The sequence below is a fragment of the Microtus pennsylvanicus genome, chromosome 2, assembly GCF_037038515.1.
Source record: "Microtus pennsylvanicus isolate mMicPen1 chromosome 2, mMicPen1.hap1, whole genome shotgun sequence".
Classification (NCBI taxonomy): Eukaryota; Metazoa; Chordata; class Mammalia; order Rodentia; family Cricetidae; genus Microtus; species Microtus pennsylvanicus.
The window spans coordinates 153390559-153404240 of record NC_134580.1 but is presented as its reverse complement, the minus strand read 5'-3'; the positions used below and the strand labels follow the sequence as shown (position 1 = coordinate 153404240).

General features: G+C 44.7%; 1 protein-coding gene across 3 annotated transcripts in view; it reads right to left on the bottom strand.

The window, feature by feature from the left end:
* Positions 1-13682, bottom strand: part of Myt1 (myelin transcription factor 1) — a 59680-nt gene that overhangs the window by 10611 nt on the left and 35387 nt on the right. For all 3 annotated transcript variants that reach the window (XM_075963462.1, XM_075963461.1, XM_075963463.1), the window contains exons 11-18: positions 12692-12906; positions 11155-11279; positions 10196-10468; positions 7641-7795; positions 6693-6755; positions 6499-6567; positions 2886-2948; positions 2384-2467 (exon numbers count right to left, since the gene is read on the bottom strand). In XM_075963462.1, the coding sequence (XP_075819577.1) occupies positions 2384-2467; positions 2886-2948; positions 6499-6567; positions 6693-6755; positions 7641-7795; positions 10196-10468; positions 11155-11279; positions 12692-12906 (1047 nt within the window). The remainder of the gene's footprint in view (positions 1-2383; positions 2468-2885; positions 2949-6498; positions 6568-6692; positions 6756-7640; positions 7796-10195; positions 10469-11154; positions 11280-12691; positions 12907-13682) is intronic.

The following is a 13682-nucleotide window of genomic DNA, read 5'->3' as shown; positions in this document are numbered from 1 at the left end:
ATATAAAAAAATAAATAGGAAAAGATAAGAAATATATATGAAATTAATATAATAAATTAATAAAATAAGCAATCTAAATGGGTAAAGCAGGTGATGGTTTTAGTTCCCCAATGGATATCTTCTATGTATTTTGAGGAATAAGAGGAAAGATACAGAGAGAAAGGAGAGTTTCAAATGTTATTCATCGGCTCTCAATAATTTCAGGAGATTTATAGAATGGTCAACAACAGCAAATGACTCTGCAAAAGGATTTGTAAAAGACATTTAGACCAAGGTGGTAAGAAAGGAATTACTGGAATGCATATAAGGAGTTATCTGATAGGGGGAACGGTTCCACAAGCTCTGCCTGTGTTAATGGAAAGTCAGTGACACAGAAAATAGGTAAGTTTTAAGGACAGATGCAAAAGTTGCAATGGGAAGGAGGCAATTTGAGAGAATATTTTTTATATTGACCAGGGCATGAAAGATGGTCAGAAAATAACACTCCATGGGGAAAGAAACCAAGAACTAAGATGAAGCCAAGAGGTATTATCATAGATCATAGTCTTAGATCAGAAGGACCACACTATTTTCACTCAATAAAAAGATGTTGGCCTGGAGGGATGGCTCAGCCGTTAAAGGTTAGGCTCACAACCAAAAAGATGCTGACAGAGGTTTCTGTCCCACCTGTTTAGTCCCAAAGAAACACACAGAGGTCTACATTAATCATAAACTAATTGGCCTATTAGCTCAGGCTTCTTATTAACTCTTATAACTTATATTAGCCCATAATTCTTGTCTGTGTTGTCACATGGCTTGGTACCTTTTTCAGCGAGGAAGTCACATCTTGCTTCCTCTGTGTTTGGATAATGACTGCCAACTGAATCTTCCCAGAATTCTCCTGTTCTCCTCACCCCGCCTCTACTTCCTGCCTGTTTTCCCTGCCTATACTTCCTGCCTTGCTATTAGCCAATCAGCATTTTATTAAAAATAATACAAGTGACAGGATAAAAGATCATTGTCCCACAGCAAAAAGATTTTTTTCATGTGTATGAACATACACATGTGTCCTTCTAAAAGCCAATATCTATCTACTCCTGACAACCAAACCGTACTTATCACTTCTCATCTAGTTCAAATTTTCAAGCACAGAGATATCAAATATTCTGAAGACCAGGCCAGGTTAGACTAGAAATGACAGAAATCTGCTGTCTCTGCTTTCAAAGTGCTAGGATTAAAAGTGACCCAGCTTTTAAGAACTACTTTTTAAAAAATTACCCCAGGTAAACGGTGGTGGCTCACACTTTTAATCCCAGCACTTGGGAGGCAGGGGCAGGCAGATGTCTGTGAGTTCGATGCTAGTCTGGTCTACAGAGTTGAGTTAGTTCCAGGACAACCAAGGCTCCACAAAGAAACCCTGTCTCAAAAAACAAAACTCCCCCAGCATCAGATAGACCATACCTTAGCACAAGCTAAGGACAAAATACTAGCTATGAGTGTTTACTTCACTGAATAACCTTTCACTGGTAAGCTAGAGAATTTATACTCTGTATCTAACTGGTAATCAGAAAAAGAAAACAATTTGTAGAGGGGAGAAAATAAAGACCAAGTATATCCTCTTTAGTCCCTGTGCTGGGTCCAGTTTCCAGTGTTAGCTCTTCCAGACTGTCCTGCTTAACCAGCTCTAGACAAAGGGCTCTCAACCTGTGAGTTGAATGACCCACAAGATTTGCCCAAGACCACCAGAAAATAGATATTTGCATTATAATTAATAACAGTAGCAAAATTATAGTTATGAAGTAGAAACAAAAATAATTTGTGATTTGGTATCACCACAACATGAACTGTATATTAAAGGGTCAAGGCATTAGGAAGGTTGACAACAACTGCTTTAGACAGATATGCTGGTGATCAGACCCATGATATTCAAAGATGCAATATCTTCCTAATGTAGTGCCCTCTAAAACACCTGAGCCTTCTTGTCAGACAAAATATAGGGGATCCCAGAACCACATCAGGGCAGTAGGGCGCTTAACTTCCCAAAGTCCCACCAAAATACCTCTGACCTGAACCCAGATAACATGCTCTGGGTTCAATATCCAGGAAACAATGTGTCAGGTTCCAGTTCTTCTGTAAAAATGAATATTATTATCAATCAATTTAATGGCCAGATGTGAGGAAAAGTTTAGAATAAGTTGTTTCATTTTGTTTTGGCTTTGAGACAGGTTCTCACTAGCTCAGGAAGGATTAAACTCAACGATCCTGCTTCTAACCTCCCAAATTCTGGGGTCCCAGATTTGTATTCAAAAGGCATTATTTTGATTTTTTTGTTGTTGTTTAGTTATAACATACAAAAACCCTCGATTTTTCAAAACAATGAAGGAGCCAGTATAGCCCTACATACTTCATCAACTCGGGGTCCTCCTTGTCATCCTTGGTAGGCGCCACCTTGAGTCCACTCTTCTTGGCACGTGGGCAGCCTGACAAACTGGTTTTGAAAGAGGAAAATATGCCACCTCAGTCCCAGAACAGCAGCTCCCTCACTGTCTGCCTCACGCTACTCCCTCAAGTTCTGTGGCCCCCTGTGGGGGTGGGAAGGAGGGAAGAAAGGATCAATCAGTCAGCTGACTTGTCAGTTATGCTTTCTTATGGAACAGAGCCGGCTCTTACACGACCTTCAAACAGGGCAACAGAACCATCAGAAGTGGGAAACATCTTCAGGAGCTTCTAATCTGATACTTTGGTTTTTTATTTTACTGCATATGGATACCTAACAATTCTGGAAGCACCAACAAATCAAAAGAGATGCAAGTGGACTCTAGTTGCTGGCAACTTTAATATCTTATTCAGAACATTAGAATTTTGTCTAAGTCAGAACTTTCATCACTACCCTTGGCCCCACTCACCTCCGGTGTGAAGCATAGTTCCCTGTTATGTGGCCAGAGCCATCGCAGCCAGGTGTGGGGCACCTGCAGAGAAACATAAGATGAGACCAGAGCCCATAAAGATTATTTGCCTCTTTGGACTCAGCTCTCAAATGAATCCATCATCATTATAAGCTCTAGGTCCCTCAAACAAACATCCCCCAATTTTGCACCTCTTTGCAAAAGAGCATCACATACCTTAGCCTGCCATTGCCAGCAACAGGTTTTCATGATCAATAAGGTCATTTCACAGACTCAGTATGAAGCCCAGCCACTCCTAGTGGAGCCCAGAAAGTCAAGAGAAGAGCAGCTGAATGAGATCAGCTTTATACCGGACACCAAGAGAAGGCACTGGGTACGGTCTGCTTTCATTGCATCCAAAGGAGGTTGTGGGCTCCCAGCTTAGACTTTTATTGGGTTCCAGTCACATCTGGTTATCCAGAACACATCTAAGCTTTAGGTCTAATCATAAGAACTCAGAGAGGTACCCATGAGTACCCACTGTACGGCCACTGATTCCTGCTTGGTGAATGTAGAACTCAATGGCCACTGATTCCTGCTTGGTGAATGTAGAACTCAGCCAGTGATTTTTATTGGTTGATGGACCCCAGCAAGGGTAAAATCGGAAACACGAAGTACAAAATTCATGAACATATTCCATAAAGTGGTAGAAATTAAACTTTAGTATTATGAACATGGACTTTCCTTGAGTTATTTTCTTCCAAATGGAAAAAGACAGCAGGTGTTGATTGAATGGGGTTGACTTGGAGGTGGACCCATAGCTCTGCTGCTTTGCATCTTGCCCCTAATTACAGCGCCATCTTGTGGGAAACAGCATTTGGTGTTGGTTATCCAAAGTGTTTCCAAGGCACCCTAGCCTTGGAAAGCGTCTGACTTTCTGTACCCAGTCTCTGACCTTTGGAACGCAGTATTTTTTATAAGAAGGACAAAAGCTAGGAGTCTGGCATTCCAGAGGATGGAACAGCTGACACCAGTTCTTGTGATTTTTTTTCTGACCCCCTCAGATCTTTCTCTGTGTGTCTGTCCAGACTTTTGTGTCCCTCACAGTGTTTCTTTGTTTATCAGGCAGTTGACCCACCCAAATCTTTCTCTAGTCTTCATGAGGCCATATAATGGTATAGCTGCTACCTTACCACCATGATGGCCCTCCTTTCCAGAAGTCCAAGTACAGGGAAATAAAAATAGTTTGTTTCTCCTTTTAGTGGGAAGAAGCTCAGTCTGAGGACCAGGGCTCCTGCTCCTTGTCTTCATATCAAGGAAGCATCCAGCAGAGGTTTAGAACAAAAAGTAGTGGTCACCCAGTGACCACATAGCAACCCAGGCCTGAGTTATGAGTGGCATCAGGGTAAGATGCAGATATACTCAATATCACCAGTGAGTCTCGGGAGGGTCTACGGCTCCCAGAGAACAGGCAGGTGCCTAGCACACAGGAGAATGCTCTGTATTCTTTGCTAATGTGTTATTTGATGGCTTTCCTGTAAGTTATGCTCAAAGAGGACAGTGTCCACAAGCTAAGAGGACTAGGTATTTTCCATATGTTCCTTATGGAAGCTGCCACAAGAGCTGGAACTGCCTTCACCCTGTCTATCATCTGCTTCTAACTGTCTTGCTTGTAAAGAAGGAACAATCTACACCTAAGTAATGATTCTGCCATGGTGACATCTCAGATCTCCCTCGGTGCCTCATTCCTGTGCTGCAGAGGTGTTGCCCACCCTCATTATAGCCTGATATGCCTCCACAGTGTAGGGTAGTATGTATATGTGTGTATATACATATATAATATGTATACTCCTACCATGTGAACTGAGCATCTCAAGGCAGCCCCTGTTCATACAAAGGAGAGTAAATGACCCTGGAACTTGCTTAAAAACAGAGAACATGCCTGAGCTTGTCTTCGTTTTTCCGTTCATACGGAGGCCACAAAAAGAACTGCATTTGCACCATTTTGGCCAGCCTGATGCCCACCCAGACAGAACAAGGATCCCAGGAGCACTGGGGTATCAGGAAATGTGTGGAATAGGTCATGGTCGCCTTCTTCTAAGAGTCTTCTGGAGTCTTGAGCAGTGAGGCAATGGACCCAGAAAGAGCTCTGAGACAATAAAAGCTTTGGAAGCAGTGGGGACACCTGAGATGCCCACCCTTGCAAGGAGACTTTCCTCTGCTGTGCCCACAGAAGTTTTGTGTTGAAGTTTTTCACAGATTTATAGTGCAGACCCTCCCAGGGCTGTATCAGTCAAGTTTCCTACTGTTAGCCCTCAATACAATGTTCGGTTATATCCTGAAACAGAGAGTTCTCGAGGCCCTGTGTTGGAAATCCATGAACCCTAATCATAATTGGAAAAGGAAGCAGAATTGGATATAAAAATAGGTGTGAGGGTAGGTAAGAATACAAATATAGTAAATACAAAGATAATAAAAGACTGTGGGGAGGTGTTCACTGAGCTTACAGGACTCTTCTCCAACTTTGAGTTTCAGGACTAGACTCAGTGTTGTATGTAAGTGAAAAAGCATGTGAGTCTACAAGGTATGAACGTGACGTTCACTTCCAGAAGGAATGGAGCTGGTTAGCGTGAAACGCAGAGTGGGTACTGGAAACCCAAGAATTTCTGTCCTACCATAAATCAGCGCAAGTCCCTTTTGCTGTCAGCATTCTAGCTCCAGTATCCATCACCTGTCTGTTCCCCAAACAACAGACTCAGTGAGTTTTGGCCTAGATTCAGAACACCTATCCAAAAGGACTATGAGAGGGAGGGCCCTGGTCCTGCTGTGAGGAACAGAAGAACAGGACAGTATCTCCCAGTATCAAGGTTTCTCCTCAGCTCTGGTCTCCTGGACAAGGTAATCACAGCACAGGGTCATGGAGGCTATAATGTCACAGGTCAACAGAGAAAATGAAAACCAAAAACAATGGAGGCCCCAGCTCCAGCTCCAAGAGAACAGATGCCTGGAAAGCTCTGGGTACTTGCTCCTCACTTCTGAGGACTATCGGGGAAACTGACAGTTGTGGATTCCACAGAACCTGCTCTGCCTAAGTGTTTGGCAGAGGGGCACAGAAGCATGGAGAGGAACAGCAAAGAGAAGGCAAGAACATTGAGTAGGGCTGGGAGGACACCAGGGAGAAACAGAGCAGCCAAGGCATGGGGAAAAGGAAAGCAAGAAGCATTCTCTGGCTCTTTAGTGATTTTTTTTTTTTTGACAAGAGCCCCGTAGCCTGTGGCCACTAAGCCATGGTTAAGTTCCAGCTTTTCTCGGTATTTAGAATGGTAGTAGGAAAAGCAGGCCCGGCAGCCCTGTCAGAGTTCTCAGGAGTGGGAAAGACCTGGAGCGGTACAGGAAGTGAGATGGACAGAGCTTAGAGGTCAGATTGCTCAAAGCAGGGTCACAGGTGCAAGGACAACAGCCCAGCCAAGCAGAGTCATCCCTTTCAAGCCCTGCTCCTCTTCCCCATCCCAGGAAAGCAGGACCAGCCTGGGATGGTGTCTTAGAGAAGGCTGACTTGGTAGGAGCCTCATAAAAGAGAGAGCAAAGCCAGGGAGCTGCCCAAGAAATAGGCAGTCAGGGAGCGCAAACATACTTGAGGTCAGCAGAGTGGGCAGCCATGAGGTTTCTGAGGCTCTTGTCAGCAAGAGGGCAACCAGAGAGGCTGAAAGAGAAGAGATGGGATATGGGGTAAGCCATAGAGAGGAGCAAAGGAGATGAGGAGAAAGATACCCCCCACACTCACACACACAAAGCACTGGAGTCAGGCCAGAGGAGCAGGGCACGAACCTGCGATGGGAGGCATAGTTCCCGGTGATATGACCACTGCCATCACAGCCAGGGGTGGGACAGCTGAACAAAAGAAAAAGAGCATCAGAACAGAGGACCATACATACCTGCAGGCCTTTCCCCAGAACAAGTCAACTAAGGGCAGGTGGACATCCTCAGATCACAGCCCTCACTTCTGGGACTGGAAATTTCTCCTATACGACTTAACTCAAGAAGGAAAGGGAACTTGAGGTAAGGATGCCTCTGAAGCATGAGTGCTGTGTTTTCATATGCATGTTATGTGTACAAATGTGTACTCATGAACAGGTGGGGGCACTCCTCCCTTCTCCAGCTCCTAAACAGCACAATCTTCTCTGAGAGTGAGAACATAGATCCAGCCACTCTGGAAAGGCAGGATACCAAGGTAGAAAGAAACTAGTGGGGTGCAGTTTAAGGAAAGGGGATCCCTATATCCTCCATAAAACTAGCTATGAGCACAGGTAAGGAAAAAGTTCTAGGCATAGCACTTCATAGTCTTTTTTAATTGATTTTTATTGAGCTCTACATTTTTCTCTGCTCCCCTCCCTGCCTCTCTCCTCCTCTTCAACCCTCCCCCAACCCTTCATAGTCTTTTAAGGACATGTGGCATTAGAGATTAATTAAAAAGTTCGGCTTGTGTCCAGTCTGAGGTCCAGCAGCTGCCAGAGCCGAGAGCTGGTGTTTATGGACCTCTCTGCCTGTGACTACAATCCTCATCTTGCCCTATTCTGTTCTGTATTGTGGGCAGGGCCAGAGGAGCTTCCTGGTTCTTAATTGCTTTCAGAGGTTCATGTTCATAGTCACCTCAGTGCAGAGCTGACAGAAAACACAACACTGTGAACTACCTGGAACTAGGTGGTTGCTGAGTTCTGGGACCACACCTGCTTTCCCAAGATTCCTGGGAAGCCAATCTGCCAAAGCAGCACTTACGTGAGAAGCTCCTTCTTTATGTCCTTGGAAAGAAATTTCAGCTTAAAGTTGGTCAGGGTGACTTCCCCTGGGTACTTCCGCTCCTCAAAGTTCTCTTCTGACACCTCCTGATCATCTGCTTCAGAAGAAGCAAAAGAATGTGCTGCTGGCTCTGACTGAAAAAACAAAAACAAAAAAACAAAAAAAACAAAAACAAACCAGCAGGGAATATTTTAACAACCGGCAAGGAAGCCAGGTATCCAACACAGTGGGCAACAAAGAGGGACCCTTCAGTAGCATCCATAAAATGTTTTGCCTTATGAAAGAGGGAGGAAAGCCTTCCTACCTCAAGACAGAAGATCACACTAGGAAAAGCCAGGACACTTGACTTGGGTCAACCTCCACCAAATTACCACTGAATGAACACCTGAATGCAGTATTTTTAAAGCTCAACTATCAGCAGGCACTAAATAAGGTTGCTGATGTATCCCAAAGCTAAGCTAGATAACATACTAGTAGCTTAATGATAATCATAATAAGCTTGAGATCGCTCTGATGCCTTGGCCAGATCAGACACTTGACAAACACCACTAATTCAACTGTGGGTCTGTGGGTATCTTCTGACTACCCAAAGACTCATGGGTGTGGCACAGGGAGTGAGAAACAACAACTCTTCCATTGAAAGTCAGGGGTCCTACAGCCTTAGACTGACTTCTTTTAGCAAGACAAGTACACCAGATTTGACGTTCTAGGGATGTACCAACTTACTATAGATTTTTAACAGGCTATTCAGGCTCTATATCTAAAATGAGGCAACCCTCAAATAAGTGAAATTTGTGAAACTGCAGTCCACAAAGCAGCTCTGGGAAGCTGACCTGCAGTAGCTATTATGATTCTTGTCACTAAACAAAGCTCTAGGATAGCAATTTGTTTGCCTGAGCAACTGGTCAAAGGTCCTCAGAAGGACACACTAAGACAAGTCTTCAAGGTCAGTAAAGTCAGGAAATAGAGGCCCTGGACAAAAGGGGCTCAGGGCAGTTGCTATCAAAATTGGTGAGCCTTTGGGCAGGACTGAAGTAAGGAGGAGGGTCTAAGTAAGGAATCCAGGGCAGAGGGAGAGGGATGGGGAAGCCTACCCTAAGAGCTTTTGGGGGTTAAATATGACTAGGAAATGTTGGGCGAGGAAAGGTTTGTGGACAACTGGCAAATGCTGCCGATGGGGCACGGGACAGGCCTCAACAGGTGGATCTGAGGACCTCGGAAATCCCACTACAAATGGCAGCTCAGTCCAGGGAAGACAATGATGTTTCAAGAGGATATGCTGATGTAATATAATAAAAAGACCAGAGCTGAACTAGAGTTAAGGAAAAGGCAGGTGGGGGTACCAAAACATCCACCAACCCACAACCTAATAAAGAAGTTGAGAAGTTATGTTTAGCAGACCAGGGAACAACTTAACCCTGGAAGTAAAGCATGAATCTTGCAAAGATCTAGGCCCAAGAAAGAGAGAAGATGGTGCAGATACTACATAGAGGGCACCCCTGCTTCTACTAGGGCTCCTGTCGGGTGCAAGAATGATTTGGTTTCCACAGAGTCAGATAGATGTGTACTTCCCTACCATGAGTGCTCACTCCAGGGCTCCATTAGTGAGACCCAAGGGGGCTGTTAACTAGACCAAGAGCCCAGTCTATTCCACCCAAAATGGAGCAATCCTAAGTTTTACCCAAGGTGAAAAAGGGTTTGAAATGGGGACTAACTTACAGGCTAGTAGATTGCCAGGGGCAAGAGGAGACTACCTCACCAACATCCTAGAGTTATATGGTCCTACTCCCTCCAGAGAGTCCCTCCAGAAAGTGGAGACTGTTTATCTCACAGTTTGTCCAGAGTGTTTCTTAGGAAGCATCCTGGTAGGATGGAGAAACACACCTTAGACCACACATTTTATACTCAGATGTAGAACAAAAGGAAAGCGAATACTCCAACTTAGACTCTGATTCAAGTTACTACCTCTCCCACCAGTCAGTCATGCTCTTGGGGATTCAGGCCATTGCCCACCACAAGGACTCCCAAGCCCAATGCCCCTGTGTCAGGAATTCCTCACTGCCCTAGTCCAAGGAACCAGGCATCAAACAACTCTGGACAGCAACTGTGTTTGATGGAATATGCTGGGGAAGGGGAGCAATGCAGCCTGGGGAGACCAGAGCTAAGCTTTTGATGAAAAGCTCACAAAATGAAGGAAACAAGATTTTCCCTAATCATCTCCAAGAAATATGAGACATCCCTCTCCTCTTTGTAAAGTCTACATTGTTGCTAGCCACTAAATTCTACAGAGGTGAGAGGACCCACCCTGTTTATGGAACAAGACTGAACAGTGTCGGTGAAACCTTTGGTGGAGACTGTAACCTGAATTTCAGATGCTCTGAAGATGAAGAATCCTGTGTGAAAAGAGACAGATCTAGGGGTCTCTATGTGAACCTCGCAAGGAAAAAATATCTAAGAAGAAAACAGTGTTCACAGTAGCCCTGAAAGCAACTGTAAGCCTACACTCAGGCTACACACGGGGCCCTGGCACCAACCTCCTCAGGCTCTTCCTCGCGAAGGCGGCTGGGTTTGGTGTAGTCTAGGGGACGGTCCCACTCATCCTGGCGGGATGCCTGGCTGGACTGGGGTGAGGTCATGGAGCTGCTGGGGGCACTGGTATTGCTCTGGCGCTGAGAGACATCAGGAGACTTGACACCAGGGCTGCTACCGCAACTGCCACTGCTGGGGAAAGTGTTGCTTTCCCGCTTGCGATGTTTATGCATGCTCAAGTCCAGAGTTCCATTTTCATCTACCTCAATGTCCACAGCCTGTAAATACGAAGGTTAAGAATATGGGTTGGCGAACTGAGCCCCTTCCTGAGAATGTGATCTGCTGAGAGAAAAGAACCACGTCCTCACTTCACGTGAAGAAGCCCTACAGTCCCACTCTCCTCTGCAGATTAGGAAGTCAACCTCTTGAAACCACCACAAGCTTGAGTGAGAACAAGTCCCTTACTCCAAGATATGTCAGTTACTACCAGCTTCCAGAAGAGAACACAGGACATGGCATTAGCCTGACCTTGAGTTGCACAGCACTCCAACTCTTTTCATGGTCACTCATCTACTTTTTTGGATTACCTGGGCCATGATCAGAGGGGGCTAAAGGTAATAAAAAAATACCAACTAAGGGATAGAGAGATGTCTCAGTGATTAAAAGCGTGTATTACTTTCACAGAGAATCAGGTTTAGTTCAATTCCCAGCACCTATATGAAGCAGCTCACAATAGCTTATAACTCCAGTTCAAAGGTATTTGATGCCCTCTTGCTCTGAGCACCTGCACACACATGATGCACATAGACTCATGCAGGCACATACATATGTGCATAATATTTTAAAATAAACATCAACTAGTTCCCAGTTGCTCTTGGCACCAGCCTTTTTCTTACTGTAAATTTCTCAGTATAAACTGCTCCTAATCTTTTCTCCCCTAAGGGCTTCAGAAGGGTGTGCTCACCTTGCTGGGGAGGTCCTGTGGCTTTGTGCTGAGGTTCTCTGGCATCTCCCAGCATCGAGTGGAGAGGTTCAGAATGGCAGTGGCAGCCATGTGTGCAGCCTCAGCATCATGAGAGTAATCGAAGCCTGGAGAAGATAAAATACTCTCATAAAGTCACTGGGAAGTGGGAATGCACCTGAAGGAGATGATTTGGGTAAAGGTTGAAAGCTAAAAGGGAACAGCCCAGACTACACAGACTTAGACAGAGGCAGCAATAAGTGCGGAGAGAGCTAGGAGTCAAGGCATAGCGTTCTCACATCATCACATACTCTTCCTACTGCTCTTGTCTCCAGGACTAAAGAGGCATCTCATTTCTGATATGATAAAAGAAAGTATGGGCAGAAATAATAAAATTCTAGAAATATACTCAACAGACTTGGTAATTTCAAACAAGCAAATATCTTGTCCATCAACAAATACTTAGAGTCTAAATAATTCTGTAGATAGGATACGTATTTGGAATATCATACACACAGAAAATTTTGTCCCATCGTATCATAAGATGCTGCTACACTTTTGGTGACTTTATGTTCCTAATAATTTTTGCTACCTTAATAAAGCAACAAGGCATAAGTAGGATACCATAAATGAAGGTATAGTGTTATCTTTCCTAATAATCAATTACGCTGTAGCTTTAAAATCATTCTCAGAAGTGATATTGTGAGTAACCAAGAAATCACTGGTATTTCCAGAAAGATTTAGACAAGTGGAAAACTCATTTTGAGTCCCTCCCCAGCAATGCCATCACAGCTTCTAAGAAAAGTGAATATGCTTTGAGACACTTGAGCATGGCCAGCAGAATCTGCTGGAGTCCAGAAAAAAAAAAACTCATCCCAAGGGCCACCAACCCTAAGAACTGTAATCCTAATAACTTGGAAACTTGTTCCTGCTGTCTGTGGATTTGACAAGAGCAACTGGGAAAAGTCAAGATCCCTCTAGGGCACAGGGTACTTTTCTATCTTTCCTGTATTTCCAAGGTTAACCACAAAGAAGTGAGGTAAGTGGCAAGAAAAGGCAGGGATGATTGTTCTAGAATATTTCCAGAAACTACTTTTTTCAATAAAATTGACCTTGAAATGTGTGGCTAATGTCACAGACAATACCATTTCCAGTAAGATGATCCCTATTCAACCAAGAAGCTTTTTGGCACATTACCACCCTATTCTGTTGGATTCTCCTTAGAGGTATTGCTGGAAGTGGACACCCTAGGGCAGATCACATTAGTGAAGTAATTCTCAAACCTCTGGCCACACACACCCATAATAGACCCATGATTTTCTTCATAAATAATTAGAAAACACATAAAGGTTCAGTGTAAACATGGAAAAGTAAGATGTAGGCCCTAAGGATGCCACAACCGGCCCATTGGGGCAGGTAAAGAAGTGGTGAGGACTCAGGCCCACACCCTGTCCCTCCAAACTCCCAAGAAAATTCCTCCCCCACTGTCCCTCAGGAGCAATGTGAGAGGGGAGACATTAAACAATTCTCCTCGACTTACATTGGAAGGCTTTGGGTGAGGTTTCGTTGGTCTGAATCTTTGGGGCAAGCATACGTTTGCCAAAAACCTGAGCGTCAAAACTTGCGTAGTCAAAGGTGACTTTGGAGAACTTCTCCAGCTCCTTGGCCAAGTTGGCCCTGGGCGTGGCGGGAGCCACATTGGGACGGTAGCTCCCATAAGGAGGAACCTCCAGCTCCTTCACAAAGCACATGGGCCTGGGTGTGAGAGAGAGACGCAGAGCCTGTGAGGTTGAGACCCAGAGACCCCACGCCACCTCTCCCCCCACCCTTCAGTGCCCAAGCCAGGACTTCATGCAGCCAGGTGATAAGGAAAACACAGGGAGATACACAACACACACCCAAAACCCTGCCCCTAATTTTTGGCTAGATTTCTGCCTCCCAGGGTGAAGGGCCCCAGAAATAGGCTTATAATCAGTGTTAATAGTTGCCTACAAGGAGGGAACAATAGAACCCAAAAGAAATAGAGTGTTTTCATGTTAATAGTACGTCAAAGTAGCAAGTCTAAACTTTCCTCAAACTGTAATAGAGCAGGATCCAAGAGTTCAGCCACACAATAAGTGTGTTTCTGAACAGGAAGCTTAGAATGGAGGGAAAATGGAAGGGGGACGAGAGCTCCAACAAGTGCCCTAACTCTCCTTGTTCCTGTAGAGAATAAGCAGTGACTTCAGTGATCTGTGGTACTTGGGAATGATGGTGAGGACCTCAAACACTTAAATGTGGCATAAGGAGAGAACCAGCAGGTTGATACTGTAAGACCACTCTTATGTTCCTGTGGTGATCACATTGGAGCACTGGTTGGAGGGCCCTGTTAGGGAGTGAATCCTAGGCTCGCCACTGGGCTCAGCAACTCTTGGTGAAGTTGCAAGAGCAAGACCGTCTGACACCAGCAAGGAGACATTTAATTTGACCTCTACATTGGTGTCACTCTTTGGTGAAAGGATTATCTGGCAACTGGCAAGAAACTAGAAGGA